The 20,972-nt window shown below is 43.9% G+C and overlaps 1 protein-coding gene across 2 annotated transcripts in view; it reads right to left on the bottom strand.

Annotated features, from left to right (window-relative positions):
* Positions 1-20,972, bottom strand: part of RALGAPA2 (Ral GTPase activating protein catalytic subunit alpha 2) — a 289,245-nt gene that overhangs the window by 217,357 nt on the left and 50,916 nt on the right. For both annotated transcript variants that reach the window (XM_057528489.1, XM_057528490.1), the window contains exons 5-9: positions 14,444-14,487; positions 12,061-12,238; positions 11,083-11,198; positions 7,705-7,843; positions 5,841-6,040 (exon numbers count right to left, since the gene is read on the bottom strand). In XM_057528489.1, coding sequence (XP_057384472.1) covers positions 5,841-6,040; positions 7,705-7,843; positions 11,083-11,198; positions 12,061-12,238; positions 14,444-14,487 — 677 coding nt within the window. The remainder of the gene's footprint in view (positions 1-5,840; positions 6,041-7,704; positions 7,844-11,082; positions 11,199-12,060; positions 12,239-14,443; positions 14,488-20,972) is intronic.

Consider the following 20,972-nt stretch of genomic DNA (forward strand, 5'->3'; position numbering starts at 1 on the left):
GGGGGACAGAGTTAACCAGCAGAACGGAAGGGTGGAGGGGACCTGTGCCTTCTCAGGACCCAGGCCCAGGAGGCTGACCACTCCCGCTTGGCATCTCTGTGAACTTTTGCTCTCGGAGCCCTAAGCGGCCAGGGAAGAAGTCCAACTGCCTTGCTAGAGGGGCTACGTGGAAAGGGAGGCCCGGTGGAGCCCAGCCTTCCAGCTGCACCCATCAGAGTAACAGGCACGGGAATGAAGTCATCCTGGACCCTCCGGACCAACCAGCCATTGACCACCACCCACTGACCTCAGCTAATGCCACATGAAGCACACAAATTGTCCAACCAAATCCCACCCAAATTCCTGACCCAAAAAGGGAAATAAGTAATATGATTAAAGGGTTGTTGTTTTAAGCCACTCCATTTTGAGGTCATTAGATAACGAATTAGATAACACAGCAATTAGATAACTAAAATCATGTACGTAAAGAATTATGTTTAGGGCTTCCCTGGTGGCGCAGCGATTGAGAATCTGCCTGCCAATGCAGGAGACATGGGTTTGAGCCCTGGTCTGGGAAGATCCCACATGCCGCGGAGCAACTAGGCCCATGAGCCACAATTTACTGAGCCTGTGCGTCTGGAGCCTGTGCTCCGCAACAAGAGAGGCCACGACAGTGAGAGGCCCGTGCACCGCGATGAAGAGTGGCCCCCACTTGCCGCAACTAGAGAAAGCCCTCGCACAGAAACAAAGACCCAACACAGCCATAAATAAATAAATAAATAAATAAATAAATAAATCCAAAAGTTAAAAAAAAAAGTGAGCTCTGTGATCCAAATAGAACATAATGATAACATAGATGAATTTCCCATCATGCCATAAACTGAAAAAACTTCTCTTGATAAAACAGTGCTTTTCTCAGCCTCCTCTAGTTCACAACAACAAAAGGATGCTTTCCAAAAACATCTGCATGTTTTAACAGACGTTTATAATTATAGTAAGTGATGAGAGTGGAAACAAACTGGTAATTCAAGTTTATTCATTTCTTGCCTCTTTTCTGAAGATTAACAATAAGAGCATGAATACGAATTAACTACAGAGAGAGGTCCATTTTCTGCCCACTACAAACAAGCTGGAATTCTCAACTATAATTTAGTATTAGTTGATTCCGGTGGTAAATATAAAGATGCTTTTTACCTCTTTGCCATATGATGAAGGCTTAGCCAGTGAAACAAGACATATCTGCTTGGACTAGGTATGTGCTGTCAGCGCTCAGGAAATTGCATGCTACAGGCTACCACTTAATCCCTCCTCTCCCCACCCTGGTTTCCTCTCAACCCATGGCTCTTACTGAGACTTGCTCACCCTCAGGGTCAGGCCAGATGAGGATACCCACAAAGCAGGTGTGAAACGAGGATGCAGCTGCCGTTCTGCTGGTGATGCCTGATGCCACTCAATTCCCCATCATCATTTGCCCACAGGGTTGGAGGCAGCCTACGCTTGCCTTGATAGAAGTAAGAACACAGAGCACTAGAGTGGCAGTCAACAGGCAAGTGGGTCTGTGTGATACACAAGCTTCCCCAGGGGTGTCAAGTTGTGTGATTCATCTTTTCTAACTGTTCACCCCATAAGATACAACAATTTCGGGAAACCCATAGCCCATGAATCATTATTGAAGGGCTGGCTCAGAATTAGTAAAAGTGGTACTTTAACACTATAACTAAAGAGTTATCATACAAATAAGTGTGATCAACTGTCTTAATATCGCACACTTTTTTTCATTCCCTCATGGAGTTCTTTGGGTTTTAATGCTTAATTAATGTGCTACTGAAATTTTAAAATCACTACTCCGCTTTCTCTAATATATGCTGAAGTACTTCTATATCACACAAAAATGAATTACCAAGGAATAAATAATAGTTCACTGAAAACACTTTAGGCTGAGATGAAGCACCAAGAATGTTCAGGTTTGAAAGGGGGATTTGTGGTCATTGTTGCCAACATGGTACCAGATTTCCAGGCAACCGTATTCTTGCTCTCCCATGAATGATGCCACCAAACAAGAAAATCTGTCAAACCAGATTCTCCGAGGGCTAAGTGAGCTAATTCCTTTCCTCCCTGGTGAAAAATACTGTCAAAGTTATTAGTTCTAGATCAAAAGGAAGTAAATTCACTTTGGAAAAACACACACACAAAAACCCCCATACATGACCTTTAACACAGTAATAGTGGCAAAAGTGTGAACTCTATTTGGAAGCAGCATTTAAAATATTGTTTGAAAGGGCTTTTATAAGAGCAGTACATTCTTTGAAAAGAGATTCTGGATCACTTGACTTAGACAGTGATGTTCACCTTACACGGATAAAATTATATTAAACCTGAAACTCCAAACAAAAACTTTCAGGAGATAAATACAATTACATGTGCTTTTATTCCTACAACTCCATTTCCAAAATTTAATATTCAGTTGTTTAAACTGCTTTTTCTCCTGTATGATGTAAATGAGGAGCAGAACAGACGGTAGACACACATGAGATGAGAGGGAAAACAGAATTGTAAGGCAGAAACGGAAACACAAGGAGACAGGTCGGCTGAATAATGACCAAGATGTCCACGCGCCCGGAATCCCGGAACCTTTGACTGCGCTGCCTTACGTGGCAGAAGGGACTGAGCAGATGTGACTAAATTAAGGATGCTGAGATAGGGAGAGGACCCTGAATTACTTGGGTGGTCCCAATGTAACCACAAGGACCCACAAGGAGGCAGGAGGAGCAGACACAGAGAAGGTGATGTGAAGATGGAAATAGAGGGAGAAATGATGTGATGAGGGGTGGTGAGCTGGGGAAATGCAGCAGCCTCTGGAGGCCAGGTAAGGCAAGAGCATGGACCCCCCCCAGCGCCGGAGCCTCCAGAGGGAACACAGAGCTGCCCACACCTTGATTTTAGCCCACTGAGACCGATTTTGGCTTTCTGGCTTCCAGAGCTGTAAGATAATACATTTGTGGTGATTAGCTACAGCAGCAGCAGGAAACTAACATAACAACTGACTGCAAGGTGTATTAACAGCCTGGACCACGGCAGTGGCCATGTCTGGGCATGGCCACCTTCAGGGCACAGTAGCCGTGGGCCTGGATGGTGTCTGCCCAGCATCCCTTCCCCCCTCACGGAAACCCAGTGCTCTGCGCCCACCCCTCGCATGCAGCGCACCTGCCTCACAGGAAGCTGACCCCCCGCGCCAGGGGAGCCTTCTGCTGCCTGGAAGCTGGTCGCCGCCCCCCTGGGCTGTTCACACCCCCAGATCTGAGCCAATCAGCAACTTATTCTTGCACAGGTAACCTAAATTGTTCCCCAAAGACAAAAGGGAAGGGCTCTGCACTTCTGGACTGTCTTTAAACATGAACTAGGAAAGCAGGGCCCCAGCTGCTGCTGCAACCTTCAGGCAGGAGCAGAGGGAAAGGGCGAAGGAGAGAACAAGGCAGAGGGCGGGCACCAGCCACAGCCTCGGCCAGCCTCACCTCGAGCTGCTCTTTTATGATATTGAAACATTTCTTTTATGGATATGACAGTTTGAGTTCTGGTGCCTTTTTCCTGTTAGGGTGATAAAACTCTCCTAATCGACTCAGGAGGGCAGAACCTTATGACACTTTTAGCTATATAATAAAAGGAAATGAGTCACAAGTGTGAAGAGTCAACAGGGAAAAAATTAGAACCTGGAAGCAGTGGTTAATTTGCTAGTCTTGCTACTTCTCATCCTCCAAATGTATTTTTCTAGAATGAGCAACTTATTTTCAATAAATACAGGTGATGATTTTCCGAAATTTTGAAACTAGGCAGGAAAAAGTTACATCCTTTCTACGATAGCGTTTTGAATTGCCTGCATAACCACATTAAGACGCCATGAAAAATTTATCAGAGTGTGACTGAGTTTCTTGTATTTCCCACAAATTTTTGTCTACCTGAGGATTTTTAGTTTTTGTCTACCTGATGGGTGAATAAAGGCCTCTCATCGTGGCTCAGGACTAACTGTGTTTTCCTGACTGCTGGAGAGACCCAGGGCCATTTTTATTTCCTCTTCTGTGAATTGCCTTTCACCTCCTTTGTCCATTTTCAGTTAACTTATTTGTCTTCATGTCTATTCATAGGTGCTCTTTATACAGCAGAGACTATGAAGAGTCATGATGTGACCAATGCTTTTCACAGTCTATTGCTTGGGCCTGGCTTTATGTTATCTTTTGACATTAGAAATCTTTTTCTATTTTTTAAAATAAAGTCAAACCTCGATTAGTCTTTGGTTTGTGGGTTTCATCTCTACCAAAGGTGGTCTCCCACTTCCCAAATTTATACATTCTCCTAGATTTTTTCCTAAGTTCTTTATCACTTTGTTTTTATATTTAGACCTTAAGTCAACTTAGGCCTTAAACCAATGTGACCAAGTGCTTATTATGTATGTGATATGAAGTGAGACTCTGAGAAAGGGACAGACAGACAGTTTCCTCTGGCTTCCAGGGCTGCAGATTTCATTAGATATTTGGTGCTAATCTCAGTGTCATTCCTTTGAAATAACTGCAGTTCCTGTTTGGAAGTCTGTAGCATTTTTCCTTAATCCCTGAAAGTCAAATGTCTGTTTAGGTTGGTGTCTGTTTTGCTAATTCTTCCTGGGACTCAAAGGCCCTTTCAGTTTAAGGCATGACTTTTTTTATTTAGCTTAGGTAAACTTTTCTTACTGTTCGTTCAATTATTACTTCTCATTCTTTTCTCCTTCTGTCCTCACAATATCTGCAAGGTAGGTCTGCACCTAAGGTTTTATCTATTAGTTTCTATTTCCATCTCTGATTTTTTTATCAGTGTTGTGGGATATTTCGTCAGAAAACCAATTTTGTTCTCAGCAGTGATCATTACCATTTTGAGTTTACCTACTAAATTTTTAAATTCAGAAATGGAAGGTTTTTTAAAACTTTCTTTTAGCGAGTCTTTTGTTGTTCTTATCACGGAGCCTGTGCTCTGGACCAGCTCGGCGCTCTGCCATCAGGGTACCGAGTGCCCCTCGGGGAGTGCACCCTCCAGCCCAGGCCGACATCACACATCTGGGAACCGCAGAGCATCAGCCAACCTGCACTAAGTGGACCACACGTCCTGACCCTGTTCTTGGCGCCGGTGAAACAAAGCAAACGAAACCATGACTCCTCCACACAGCGGCCTCTCTGACTTCCACAAGTGGTCCTGCTCTGCCTGCACAAAGGCCCGAAGCCACCCAGCCTGCCGGGAAAGCCCCACGTGTCTGACCAATGCCACTGAGAGAGGGAAGCCCCGCAGCCCGCAGGTGAGAAGAGGGCTTCACCCAGGCCTCAGGGAGACACAGCCCCCTCTTCTGGGGACCCCAAAGTGGCTAAACCACCACCCAAAATCCTGAGCTGCTGACCCACCCCTTCCCTCCCTGAGATCCCAGAGGGCACCTGGCAGTCTCAGGGGTCCTCTCCGTGGACCACCTCACAATTCCTGAGGACCTTGCTGGGGCTGGGAGGAGCAAGGCAAGAGAGGCCCACAGCGTCATGCTCAAGGTCACTGGGGCCCGAGTGAAGCAGGGGAGGTGAGAGGCAGCCAGGAGCGCACAGCTCAGTCACCTGCTCAGAAGACCTCCCTCGGCCCCAGGGTCGCCTTGTCACGGCAACACCCACAGAGCACGGCAAGTGCTTCCAACTCATGGCTTCCTCTGAAACCTCAGCAGCACAGACAGAGGAGCCAGTAAATCGAGTCCCTATGACCAACAACCTGTGAGAGCCAATAACCTTGATAGTCAATTACTCTGGTGTAAGTATAGGTTATGACACCAGAATTGAAAGATAAAAAAGTGATGAATGGCATACCTGAATGATTTTGGGCAATACATCAACTCCATTCTTAGTGTTTTGTGTTGCAGTTAGATACTTTTTTTCCAAAAAGAAAGTCACGATCCACTTAATAAAAACAACGCGAGCTGCCATGTATGGGGTTTTTGTGCTGTAAGTGTTCTCACTGTCTCGAGTTGTAGTAACATACACGGGCTTTGGTCTCAAGTGGGGGATGTCTGCAAGACAAAAGAACACATGATCAGGTTAGTGAGTCTTAACATCATGTAACCCTACAAATGTTTCAGTTTCTAATTAAATAGACATATATCTGGTTGTTTAAACAGCAGCTGAGATTTAAAAACCCAAGTGATTAAAAATGGCATCTTCTGGTAGGCTCATCTCTGGGTCTGCCTTGCAGTCTGACCAACGCGGGGTGGTGGTTGCTATTATCTACATACAACTATGTATACAGCTGTGGAAAAACAAAGGTCATAACTCTTTTTAACGAATTTGAGAAATTACATGAGATTATAATAGCGAAAATCTTTTCACATATAACTAATTTAACCTTATTTTATGACTAGAATAGACGTAAAAGCATGTATAGACATTTTTTAATCGCATTAGGTATTTTATCATCTAACGTTACACTGATCAAATCTACTAATCTTTAGTTTTATATCCTTTTCCCTTTAGATGCATCCAAAGACATAGAATTAGTATAATCTACTTTATGTCTAGAAGAATTCAGACAGTCATGTTTCATCTTGGAGATATCAGACACCACCATTTCCAAAGTATTAATAAGAAGTCCACTTCTCATTCTTTAAATACCATAATTAATATGAAAATGATATGGTATTGAATCTGAGATACCATTTGCTGTAAGTTCAACTCTCTTACTGAAATACCTGCAGCAGAAAAGTTCTCAGCAAATCCCTTTTAATCTAAGGATAGTAACAATACACCATGTTTTCTACAATGAAATGGAGGACTTACAAAATCAGAAACAATTTTTGAAAAAAGTACCCACAAATATATAGCTAACAAAATACATACCCTGGTACCACTAAAAGTCAGCACTTCTACCACTTTCCAAGTGAGCCGAGCTTCAGCTGCTTCTCCTTGCCCAGGTGTGTGGGTGAGCACAGAGACATCCAAAGATAACTGAATTAGCTGTCCACACTCCCCAGATGCGTTAATGGCTGTTGTGACCTTTTCTCTTCCAAAACTGTTCTTGATCATTTATTTCAACTATTTTCACTCATTTTAAAATAATAGGGAGAGAAAGATCTGGCCAGCACCCCACTCCCTCCGCCACCACTGCAAGGGATGCTTCTGTCCTATGCGTCCTCACCTCTTATAGAAGGAAAACCCTGGAAGCTAAATTAGAAATCCCCTTACGTTTCCTATCTCTCGGGGGCTCACCGTCCCTCGGTTCCCCAGTCACCCAAACATCTGTGCCTCCGTTAGAAGCTGTGAGTAGCACCTGCTGGATGAAGGATCCAGTGCTGAAAAAGCCATACTGAGGGCAGCTCTGTGGCCTGTGCTGGCCTCATCCCTGGGCAAGGTCTGGGGTCTCCACACCCCGCCACCCGTAAGAGTATACTTCAGGAAATTCAGGCTTTTTTTACATTAAAAACTTTATTAAATGTAATTACACCAAAAATACCATGATACACATCAAATTACTTCTAAGTACAGGAGCCACAGATTCCCTTTATTGCTGTGAACTGAGGTAAATCTTAGTTTGTACAAACAGTTAAAATCATTCATTAGGAAACTGTAAACTTCTTACAACAAAGTTACCATTAAACATGAGAAAGAATGATGATTTTATTTAAAAATAATCAAAGGCCACTTTGGAAGAGGCGGGACACACAGCCCACTCAGTACTTACCAAGCACAGGCTTGTAGATGTTCGTTAACTTGGTAAATGATGGAAACAAATGAGGAAGGTAATACTTTCTAAACAATGTAAAAAGAAATTTAAAACCAGTCTCTTGATTCTCCTTGTGCTTCCACTCCAAGCTTGCGGCCTTCAGATCACACATGGGAAAAACATATATATAGTTACATTTCAGGTTAATGAATACTCAACTGAAATGCTGCTATGTTATTAAAATCCCTATCCTAGATAAAAAATGTGAGAAATAGCAGTGACAATTATGTAATAACATCTTAAAACTCAAAAGATGACGAGAAGGAATACTTCAAAACGAAACAGTAACTAGGTTAAAAAACAGCATTTTTACCAGATATTCAAGAAAAAAAAAACAATGATACCATATCTTTTTAAACTTGTCCTACTACATCATGCCCATATTTTTTTCTACATGTTCTCTGTAATGATTTAACGTTCTTTGTGCCCTTAAAATGTTCTGTCAGAAGTAATCAGGTGTTTTTTTTTTAATTCAAAAAAGGCCATTTACAATAAACAAGAATTAAGGAAACAATCCCTTGCAAGAATTTTATCCAATGTTACCTACATGCAAAATCATTCTCAAAACGCAAAGCTATGGAATCTTGGAAAGGGCATGAAAAGCAATCCATAGGCTATATGTATAACTGAGTCACTTTGCTGTACACCTGAAACTAACACAGTATTGTAAAGCAACTGTATTTCAATTAAAAGAAAAAAAAGCAATCCACAGGCTGGGATAAACCTGGCCTCCCAGCCCAGCTACAATTTAAGTTTAACCCTTTCACAGTGTCGAGACACTGTTTCCCCCTCAAATAACCAGCACCGCATCCCCCGGTGGGAGCACTGCAAATAGCTGCCCCGCAGGGAGAGGCCCACACAGGCCAGGAGCCCAGATGGTGACGGGGGTGGGGGAGGGGGGGTCCTCCCACGACCGAGGCAAACGTGGCATGAACTGGCCCTTAGAGAATGCCTGCCAGTGGCCGTCTCATTTGTGAGACCACAGCGCGCTCTAGAGCAGAGCTTCCCGACACCTTCCTGACTCGGCTCCCCTGGGGCACCTGCGGTCCAGGGAGGAGGGGCCGTGGCCGACCTGGGGCACAGGGGCCCACGTCTCCCACCTGTCAGAAGCCCCCCTGGGTGAGGCAAGGGCGAAGCTCTGCTCCGAGGACCCACCCACCCAATAGGCCGAGGGAAGGAGGGGGCAGGCGGACACACACACACAATCCTGCACACAGTGGAGGGGGGTCACCTCCACCCTCTACCAATCCTTCCTCTTATGGGGTCCCAGCGGCTACAGGACTCATCTGAGGTCACACGCCTAGAATGAAACCCAAGTCCCCCAGCACATCCGGGTTCTGGCTACTCTGCTGCTCTCCTGGGACGGATGCAAAGCCCGACCCAACCACTCCTGACGGATGGGGCTGAGAGGCGTGCAGGAGGGGCCGCACAGCTAGGACGTGGGGCTCCCTGACGGTGACAGAACCCAGGCCAGGCGCTCAGGATGTGGGAGTCCTGTGCCTGTGGTGCTGCTAAAGGAATCGGGGAGAGGAGAGCACACGAGGTCGCCCCGCGGGACACGGTGGGCAGAAAGGGCAGCGAGAAACACAGTCTCCTAGAGAAAGGTGGAAAGGAGGAAAGGATGGGAGGGGAAGCCGGCAGAAGCATCACAGGAGGAGAGACCCTGACAAAGAAGGGGGTCCCCTGGAATCACCCGGAAGGTCGAGGACGACAAACACTCAAGTGTCCTTCTCTGGACCTGACACTAGAACCCTGTGCATCCAGGGCCCCTGATTTCGCGGTGACGGGGCAGAGGCAGGCGACAGCGGGTGTCAAAGGCCCACTGGGTGAGGAAGCGGACATGGCAGAGATTACACGTCAACAAACCAGGTTGTGACGGGAAGGACAGAGCCTGGACAACACCCCGGATGAGCTCAGGGACCAGGGACGTGTTCGCTGAGAGAAAAGAAGCAGTAGCTTTTTCCAAACCTCATCACTGTTCAGAAATACAGACCAAGAGGCATAAATCCCCTAGTTTAGTTCTGTATTCAGCTGGTAAATTTCAGAGAAAGGACCACGCACCATAAAGCAGGCCGTGCTGACGGCAGGATGAGATCATTCCACGGGTTTCCTTCAGGACCCCTGCCCGCTCTGCCCAATCGTTCCAGACCCACCCGGTCAGCCTCGGGCTTGCTCCTTCCCCATCCCGTCTCACCAGCACAGAGAACAGGGGCAGGAAAGGAGCAAACAGACAAAAATCGTCAGATACTCTGAGAGAAAAGATATACCTATACTGGTCTCTGCCCCTGGCTCCCGGCACAGAGGCCCTAACACCCTGGTCACTTCTAAGTGACAAGAGCTCTAGGCAACTCTGAACGGGCTCCTGGATGGGGCTGGTCACCAGGAGGACAAGCTGCGGTCTGAAGCTTGGAATTTTCAACCTCTCCCCGCCCTCTGCCCCATTGTTCCAGAGGCGGGAGGGGAGCTGGAAATGGAGTTAATAATTGATCATGTCCCTGTGAAGAAGCTGCCAGAAAAATCCCAACAGCCTGGGTTTCAGGGAGTGTCCAGGCTGAACACATGGACGCTCCAGGAGGAGGACGCACCCCCATCCACAGGGACAGAAGCCCCTGCGCCCAGGACGCCCCCAGACCTCACCCTGTGTGTGTCTTCATCTGGTTGTTCATCCGTGTCCTCTATCATATCCTTTCATAAACTGGTAAATGTAAATCAATGTTTCCCGGAGTTCTGTGAGCCACTCAGAAAATGAATTGAACCTGAGGAGTGAGTCACGTGAACCTCCGATTTGTAGGCAGATTGGACGGAAGTCGTGGGCAACCTGGGGACCGACTCCCTGCGACTGGCATCTGAGGGGGTGGGGGCACATTAGAGGACTGAGTCCCTTCCTGTGAGACCTGAGGCCACCTCCAGGTAGAGAGTGTCGGAAGTGAGTTAAATTGTAAGACACCCGGCTAGCGTCACAGAGAATTACTAGGTGATTCAAATCCCACACATTTGGTGAGCAGAAGTGTCATAAGTGAAGTGTTCTGTGTGAATAATATGAAACCATGTGAAAGTAAAGGAGACAGATGGAGGACGGAATTGCGTCCTTTACGCACACACACACACACACACACACACACACACACACACACACACACACACACTAGTATGTAGGCCTGGTCTCTGCTGAAGTGTCCTGGCACACATTCCATGTTTAGTGAAATACCAAATAAGATCACCTCAAAGAAAAAGCAAAAATATAAAATATGAACAAACAGGAAGAAAAGAGGCAATGTTTTCTCTTTCCTACTGAGAATACGACCATCACTGAATTATCCACAATTTTGCTCATACCTGAGTAACCATATATTTCAACAGTATTTGAAGAAAAAAGCATGTTTGGTCCTCAGTGATCTTTTCCCCTGATATGGCTGGCAGGAGTGGCGTGATTTCTTCTGGATATATCTTTGCTGCAGAGTGGAAAATAAGGAAAGCTCTTTCACCAAAGTTAAATTTCAAACAGGGCTTTGAAAAATGGCCTCTATTAAAATACATGTACCTCACTTTGCTGTACAGCAGAAACTAGCACAACATTGTAAATCAACTACACTCCAATAAAAATTTCAAAAAAATAAAATAAAATATATGTACCAACCACTGGAACTGCTCACACTTCAGGCCAGGCCCATCTGACACAGGGGACAGATGCCCATGAAGCCACCTCCCTCACTGGACCATTCTTTTCCCTTTCACATCCTGCTCTGGCCAGCTCAAGATCAAATACCTGTCACTGGGCAATAAAGTGATAGGCAATAATAAATCAGTGGCCCTAACGGGCAAGTTCCTTGAAAACTCACTGGGCACAAACGGCTGGCATTAATAGTCCGGTGAGGCCACCACTGTCCTTCCATGAACGCTGCACGAAAATACACAGCTGGCAACAAAGAGCCTGGGGGAGCAGATGAACGCCCACTTACAGAACAACCGTGATGAGGGCAACAGGCAGCAGTTTGGGAGGCGGATTTAAATCTCATTAACAGCAACAAAAGCACTCACTCCGGACGTACCATGTGTCTGTGCTCCTGCCAACAGCCGTCCCCTCCCTTCCGTTCCTGTTTCCACCACTCCAGTAAGTCTCTCCTGTCATCATTTCATATAAAACAGGCTCCAGCTCTGTCAGTTCTAATGTTTGTAAGAATCTACTGTGAGTATGAAACACGACTACCCGTCTATGAAACCAAGGTTTCTATTCAGGAAAAGGACAGACCAAGGAATTCCTCAATGCAACTTGGAGGGTTGTTTCCACCTGTAAGATGTGCTACCATCGCTCACCGTCAGCCGCGCTGGGGCCAGGATTGATGAGTGTCTCCAGCGTACAGGGCCCCCTGGACGACACGACGGCTGGGAAACCGGGCACCAGGCAAGCAAAGATCAGCACCTGCTCTTCTGCACAGTTTGTCTGAAGCGCTTGGAGCCACAGGAGAAACAGCCTGATTCCTTCACATCTTATCTAAAAACAATATCAAAGGCAACAAAAGTAAATACGTTCATGTATTTGTAGAAATGCACTGCAATGTAGCATTGGTTCTGGGGGAAAATAACCTAGAAGCGAAAAGCATTACTGAAGTCCTGCACCGAGTCCTTCCCTGAGTGACCAGGAAGCAAGGGCACTGCAACCCAGCACGAGGGCCAGAGTGCCTGAGCTCCAGCGCGGCCTCAGCCACTTTCTAGCTTTAGCTGTGAGCCGTGGACGACCACTTAGCTCCTCTGCGCCTCGGCGCCCCCATCTGTAAAACAGGGATGATAGCAGAGGTTTCCACAAAGTGCTGGTATGGGGTGAAGCGAGTTAGAACTGCCCAACTCACATAAGTGCTACCTAAGCATTTCCCATTAGCAGTATTTCATTCCTTATGGCAACAGCACCCGTATCATCAACGCTGTGCTTTGGACAGAATTTTTGTCATGTCACTACATTATGCACATGTATGACGTTCTTGAAAACCAGGACACTTAGAGCTGAATAGGACCCTGAAGGCCTGGCTCCCCTATCTGTGTCCCTCCTCTATGCTCTCCTACCCTTTGCCACGCTCCGAATCGCTGGCATCACCGGCAGAAAATACCCATATAGGCAGATGTGCCCTTCTTCCTCCTCTGCACTTACTTCCAACTTCCCATTCCTAGAATTCATAAACACAGGTAACTCCATTTTTATACTCCTAAATGGCTGGGAAGATGATGTCAGTAAAAGAGGTTAAATAAGCAAAGGAGATGAAAAAAATGTCAGACGCAGCTGGAAGATGTAGTGAGCTCCAAATACAGGCAACTTGGGGGCTGCCTGATCTCCTTTCAGTGACACCAAAGTGGTGCTGATTCCTCCACAGCAAGTGTTCAAGCCAAGCCCCAGGCTCTGCAGGAAAGGTAAGACGAAGAGGAGAGACAGGAAGGAAGGAAGGGAGGGATGGAGGGAGGGAGGGAGGGAGGGAGGGAGGGAGGGAGAAAAGCTTGGCTGACCCCCCAGAGAAGTCAAATACACCAAGACAGATACCCCATCAACACTGATCCCATGACACCCTTCCAGACATGCCCTGGACTCAGCACTGCTCTGCTCTGCTCGGCCGCTCACACCTGCCCAGCAGGTAAGATGAGTGGTGACGATGCTGAATACATAATGCTATTCAGCACCCAACAAAAAATGACAGGGCTCTATGTATATCTAACCAAATTATATTAAATTTAGCAAGAGAAAATTTTCTACATACTTCGATCACAAATCTCCAATTTTTTATGTTAACTGCATTAAGGTAATTAAATATCAATAAGTCCAATAATAAACAGACGATAACAAGCTGGTAAGTTTTAGCTATAAGACCATTAATTAAAATAGGAGGGACAAAATATGGAACAATCATGAAACCAGGGACAGTTCATCTCTTTTTTTCCAACAGGTAAGAGAGAGTGAACCTATCCAGTATGAGTGGCTAGGATTGTTTAAACTGATATAAAACCAAAAATGTATTAGCTTATTAAAGGCACACACATAAATTAAATAGCTATGAAGTTGAATTATCTTCCATAAAACATACATCCCAGGCTGGCTTCTTCTGCCACTTATGTTTTAGGGTCATCTTATTCCAGCATCAAATGGTATACTTTTATAAAAGGCACATTCATTTTAAAATAAGCCAATTTTAACCTAAATTACAAGATCAATCTGCTGCAAATAAACATTCAAGAGTAAGCCTCTGCTGCTCTTTTTCCCCACAAGCGTTCTCGAAAATAGCAAAAAATAATTGAGAGACAACTATAATTTTTAACAACAAGATTACTGGGGTGAACAGAATCAGGCACATTAGCTCTGAAGCTTAGGGAGGATTGGTTCAACTTCTCTTTTCCGATGATAAAGCTGAAGCAGTCAGCACCTCGTCAGTGGTCCCCTGGCTGCACACGGCAGAATCGAAATTAGAACGCAGGATTCCAAACTCCGAATCCCAAGCCACTTTCTCCTAATAATGTTTAAAATCTCTAGCACAATAAATTATGATGTAAGTACAAAAACTCTAACAATATTTGTCATATCATTTCTCAATTAAAATGAAAATTAAGTTAAATGGTTTTTAAAGATTTTTTTTTAAATGGCCTAATTTTGTCACTTTATGGCATGAATAAGTTTAAGAGTAATGAAAAAAGCCATTACACTTTCATCTAAAATAAATACCTTAATAGAATTTCCAGTGTGTAGAAGCTTCTTTAACGTTGAGCCTGAAAGTTTAAAACAATGAATTAGAAATGGAGTATATGAATGCATATCTAAGACCTATTTTTTAAAAATTAGTTTTAGAAAGAAAAAATGTACTTATGACAAAAGATATCATTTTTAGAAAATAAAAGGAAGAAGGCTGACCTTCAGAAGCAAAGCAATGTCATAGAAGGAGAGATGTTGTTAGGATAAAAATACTTTAAGTATGAACCTCTTCAAAATTCTTTTAAAAGAGTCAAAGTGATTGATATTAAGGTAACCCAAATGCCCACAGTGGATTATGTGCAAATGTCTCTGTCAGGCACAAAATGAATGATTTCTTTAAATCTCTAAAGGAAAACATAATATAAAACTACCACTCACAAAACATTTTTACAAGACCATTTTGCAAATATTCAGGACAGCATGTCTCTCTCTTTGCAATGACAACCACATTTATGGGTTCTGTCCATCAATAAATCATCTAGCAGAGCACTTCGGTCACTGTTGAGGAGAGGGATTCAAGGTTTCCTCAGAACTACACCAGCTGGTGCTGCAGCCCACTGGGGGGAGAAGTCTCCCTCATGAGGACGGAGACATAGTACCTATTACTCGCTAGATGCGTTCATGCCTTTAGCGTGGAGATGGCTTGGCAACCACACCTCAGTATCACATGTAGCCCCTAAATGAGATCTCGACCTCAAAAAGGAAGTAATCTTTTAAAATAAAAATAAATTGGAAGTCTTAAGCGAGAGAACTGTTTTTCCCAATTTTTTTGAGAAAAAAAAAATTATTTAGATTTCCTGATGGAAAGTTTTGTGCAATATTTTAAAATTGGATATCAAGTCACTTTACACCACCAACATATTTTGAAGAAATAGAGCCAGTGCCTCGACAACTGCTACAGGTCGTATCTATGTGGACAGATACACGTGTGTCGGTTAAATGCATACACTTTAGGAATTCATTACCTGGAATGAAATCATTGGCTTTCTGAAGGAACCTTGCACAGCTATCTGCTGTACTGTTGATAACGCCTAACGCCGGGCTCGTTGGGAACTCACCATCGTCGTGACTAGGTGGCAGCACTGAATTACTAATGGTTTGTGATGAAGTAGGAAGTTAAAACGCCCACTTCCCTCCACATCTTTCACCAAAGCATGTCCAGTGATTTGGGGTCCAGAGTCAGCATTGACTAGGCTGGGCTCTCTCACAGCCGAGCCCTGAGTGCCTGTGCTCATGGGACTACTCATCCCACATCTGTCCTCCACCGGGTCCTCGTCCCTCGCCTCCCTGTTCATCCATTCCTGGACCAAGTCCACTCTGCCTCAGCTTAGTAATTGCTCCATTATGCCCATGAGGACCTCCCGAGGCTTGGCAGAGCCGGCAGAACCTCACCTCCCAGGAGACTCGGGATAAAGTCTGCACAGACAGCTCTCTTCCCAGACATCTGGCAAATCCATCATCTTGCAACACATTCTCGGAAACACTTTCTCCTGGTCATTGTGTGTGACCACGGGGGGGTTGTCAGTCCTTCCTTCCCCTTCTTGAAATGGGCTCAACATTTTTATTTTAAACTCTCAGCCTACCCATAGTTGCCTATATCCACACTTCCTTACACAGGGAGGAGAAAATACATAGGAAAAGGACAGACTTTACAAACAGACATATAGAATCTATGCCCCATATCTGTCAATAGTTCTCTACTTTTTGAAATGATTCTGTTAATTCATTACAGCAGCAAAAGAAAACAAACACGTATATATTTGATCTATTCCATCCTGCTGTATTCAGAAACTCTCAGATGTGTGAGGCAGTGCAGCTTAGCAGTTGCAAGTCAGATTCAGGAGCCAGACTGCTAGGGTTCAAATCTAGGTTCTGTGCTTACTGTGTAACCTGGGTCACTTACTTACTTTCACCATGCCTGAGTTTTCTCATCTGTAAAATGGGATAATAACAGTGCCTACCAGAGAGCACTGTAATGAAGTTTAAATGAGTTTATATACATGCTTAGAACAGTGTCTGGTACATGGGAAGCACATTCCCCCCGAAAGATAGGGCATCAGCTATTCTCTAAGGACCTCTTAAGATCAACATTATAAAGAAAAATGTGTGCAGTGCAGGCACATGTCAGAGGGTTTCAACATGAGAATTGGTGATGAGTACCTGAGAGCCTTCCCTGGCCACATTAGGTATTTCTTAAAGACCCTAAGTTCACAAAGATATTTCTACTTTTACTTTACCGTTATGAAATCTGTTGCATTTTAATTTCAAAAAGTTTCTCTCCGTATTTCATTCCTGTTCGGATTTTTAAACTCCTCAACCAAACTGTGATTATACCCACCTCCATCTCTTTTATGTGCCTCTTCAACCCTACTGATTGCCACTATATTGACTCATGTGAAAAAAGAATAAATGAATGAGTACAGTAGTTGAAAAATATTGAAAAATCAAACAGCTCAATATTGAAAAATGAAAAAGTATTATGAAAAATCACACTAGTTTAAATATTTATAACATAGAATGTATTATAATTTTACTTTCCTGGCTTTAATGGAAGCAAATTAATCAACGTTTTCAAAGTCTACTTCTTTGCTTATCTCACTGATAAGAACTGCAATGCTTGAAGATTTCTCCTGATAAAGTGGCAATCTTTTCAAGATTTCTTAAAGATATTTTTTTTTAAACATCTTTATTGGAGTATAATTGCTTTACAATGGTGTGTTAGTTTCTGCTTTATAACAAAGTGAATCAGTTATACATATACATATGTTCCCATATCTCTTCCCTCTTGCATCTCCCTCCCTCCCACCCTCCCTATCCCACCCCTCTAGGTGGTCACAAAGCACCGAGCTGATCTCCCTGTGCTATGCGGTTGCTTCCCACTAGCTATCTATTTTACATTTGGTAGTGTATATATGTCCATGACACTCTCTCACCCTGTCACATCTCACCCCTCCCCCTCCCCATATCCTCAAGTCCATTCTCTAGTAGGTCTGTGTCTTTATTCCCGTCTTGCCACTAGGTTCTTCATGACCTTTATTTTCCCTTAGACTCCATATATATGTGTTAGCATACTGTATTTGTTTTTCTCTTTCTGACTTACTTCACTCTGTATGACAGACTCTAACTCCATCCACCTCACTACAAATACCTCCATTTCATTTCTTTTTATGGCTGAGTAATATTCCATTGTATATATGTGCCACATCTTCTTTATCCATTCATCTGATGATGGACACTTAGGTTGCTTCCATGTCCTGGCTATTGTAAATAGAGCTGCAATGAACATTTTGGTACATGACTCTTTTTCAATTATGGTTTTCTCAGGGTATATGCCCAGTAGTGGGATTGCTGGGTCGTATGGTAGTTCTATTTTTAGTTTTTTAAGGAACCTCCATACTGTTCTCCATAGTGGCTGTATCAATTTACATTCCCACCAACAGTGCAAGTAAAGATATTTTTAAGGCCACAATTTCACAAAGACGTGTCAAATCTAACTTTAACATTATAAAATTCTTTCTTATTTATTTTTAATTTAAAAAAAACCTCCCTCTGGGTATGCATCATGCCTCATACCAATTAATAAGCAATGGCAGTATGACATCAGAGAAGGCGCAGGAACATGGAGAAATGCCAAGTGGGTGCTGGTGCACAAGCTCTGCTGAAAGCGCCAGTGCAGCAGAAGCATAGGACTTTCTGGCACTACAACATCTAAGCACAGGAGAGCAGCAGTCTACTGGAGGAAGCTGAAATTAACAATGATTACCTCAAAATGAATCAAGGGCCTAAATGTGAAATACATAACTATAAAACTTCTAGAAGGAAACACAGGAGAAGATCTTTGTGATCTTGGGTTAGGCAAAGATTCCTTAGACATGACACCAAAAGCACAATCCATAAAAGCAAAATTGATACACTGGATTTCATCAAAAGTAAAAACGTCTACTCTTTGAAGGACACTATTAAAGAAATGAAAAGATGAGCCAGAGCCGGGAAGACAGTATTTTCAAATCATATATTTGATTAAAACACTTATAACTAGAATATGTGAAGAATTCTTAAAATTCAGTATTAGGGGGGAAAACGCTCAATTTAAAAATAGGCAATAGATTCAAAGATACACTTCACCAAAGACATACAGGTGGCAAATAGCACATGAAAAGATGCTCAAGATCGTTAGTCGTTAGAGAAATGCAAATTACAACCACAACGAGATACCACTACCGCTAAAATTAAAAGACTGATAAGACTAAGTGTTGATGAGAATGTGGAGTAATCGGAACTCTCACACTGCTGGCAGGAATGTAAAATGGTACAACCACTTGGGAAAATAGTCTGGCAGTTAAACCTATGTCTTTATTTGATTCAGCCATTCCATTCTTAAGAGACTGGAAAGCACATGTCCACACAAAGACTTGTACACAAATGTTTACAGTAGCTTTATTTGTAGCCACATACTAGAAACAACCCAAAGGCCCATCACCAAATGAATGGATAAAAAAACTGTGGCATATCCATTCAATGGACTACTGTACAACTTAGATATAAAAAGGAATGAACTATTAATATATGTACCAACACAGATGACTCTCAAAATAATTACATTGAGTGAAAGAAGCCAAACAAAAAAGAGTACACTGCATGATTCTATTTCTATAAGACTCTAAAAAATCAAACTATAAGGACAAAAAGCAGATCAGTGGTTGCCTGGGGACTGGGGCGTGAGCTGGGAAAGGGTGGAATGGGGCAGGAGGAAACTTTTGGGAGTGATGGCTATGTTCATTATCTTGATTGCAGCAATAGCTGCACAGGTGTATACCTATGCTTAAACTTATCAAAATGTATATTTTAAACATGTACAATTTGTTTTATGTCAATTATACTTTTAAAAAGCTGTATTTTAGAAAAAGAAAAAACAGAGCAGGTAGCCTGGAAATGACTGAGTGAAAGATCAGGGATGGAGATTGTGGTCAGACAGAGATCTGCATCATGACAAGGGTTGGAAGAGAAGTCAGGAAGCCACAGAAGGCGAGGGGGTCAAGGGGCTGATGGGTAGCTTGCCATGAAGGAAAAGGGCTGGGAGAAAGTAAAGCCATTAAAAAAGAAAAGCAAGCGAGCAGAAGATCAGAGGACATGGCAACAACAAGGGGAAGAAGGCAGCATCGTCAAGGGAGACAGGTTTCCGTAGAGGGGGTGGTGGATGAGGTCTGGAATGGGCCTTGAAGGAAAAAAGACCGTGGTCTCACCCCCATACCCCTGAGGGAGACAGAGAAGCATCAGAGAAAACCCAGGTTTCTGCAGCCAAGGAGGTGAAAGCAAGAGGCCGAGGCTGTAGAGCTGTCGCTTAACCCAAGAAGAGGGCTTCCAGAGGGCAGAGCACAAAGGTGAAGGAGGGGAAGAAATGCAGAGCAGTGATGGGGGAAGCACCCGAGAGAGGATCCTGGGAGGACACCAAGTGAACTGACAGGGCATCAGGCCCAGCCAGCCCTCGGTGGGCACGAGGCACACAGGGCCCCGGACTTAGCCCAGCCTGGCTGCGATGCACCCTGAGGGAGTCCTGGTGTGAAGTGCCTGGGGAGCCCCTGCTCCCTCGGGAAGAGTGGGCTGACTGGGAGGGGCCCTGGGAGGGCTATCAGACTCAGACTGCCGAAGAGTGAGCAGCAGAAACTATGAGAAATGAGCCTCAGAGAGTGTGTTCACATCCCAGGCAATGTGAGCCCACTGGGTAGCCCAGGGTATACCCAAAGCAGGGATACTCTTTAAAAGCCATGAACATATTTGCAGTTTAGTTATGTACCTGGTTTTTATACTATGTATAAGAAAAACCTAGTTGAACAAACTAGATTCAGTGACTCATATATAAAAACCATGTATGAAGTTTTGTACATGTGTGAACTTTCATTAATTGAGCCTGCTCCTTTAAGCCCAAAGGTTACTTATTTTTTTAACATTTTTAATATAAAACATCTCTAATACAAAATATATACTTTCATCCACTCGGCAAACATTTACTGAGTACAGACGTAGCACTATACACTGAATGGGACAGAAAATCTTCTTTATAGAAGCTCACGAGTAGTAAACCTTCTTAAAGCGAACACATGTATAACTTGAGTCCTGTACTAAGACACATGGGCACATGAAGGGGTGCCACAGCCTGCCCTTGCACCAAATATCCCTGGTTTGCTGCTGTGCCATTCTTTGTCATCATCTCACTCCCTGTCAGTTCTCAGTATTACTCTCAGATAAGGCTTCAAGCAGCCACGTTTACCCACCATGATTTACTGGCCTAAAATGGACTTCAAGAAAAATCTAATAAACAAATTTTTTTCCATTTGTAATTAGTAATGGAAGTTTGCAAATAGTTGAGTAACGGGTCAGCATATATCACAGAGTTCATAAGTGTTGTGTCAGCCACTCCCCTAATCTCCTTACTCTCCAAACATCACTTGAATCAGTATCTCCAGACGCTCAGAATAATGAGCCAGTGTTCCTTTCACACTGC

The sequence above is a fragment of the Balaenoptera acutorostrata genome, chromosome 15, assembly GCF_949987535.1.
Source record: "Balaenoptera acutorostrata chromosome 15, mBalAcu1.1, whole genome shotgun sequence".
In the NCBI taxonomy this organism is placed as follows: Eukaryota; Metazoa; Chordata; class Mammalia; order Artiodactyla; family Balaenopteridae; genus Balaenoptera; species Balaenoptera acutorostrata.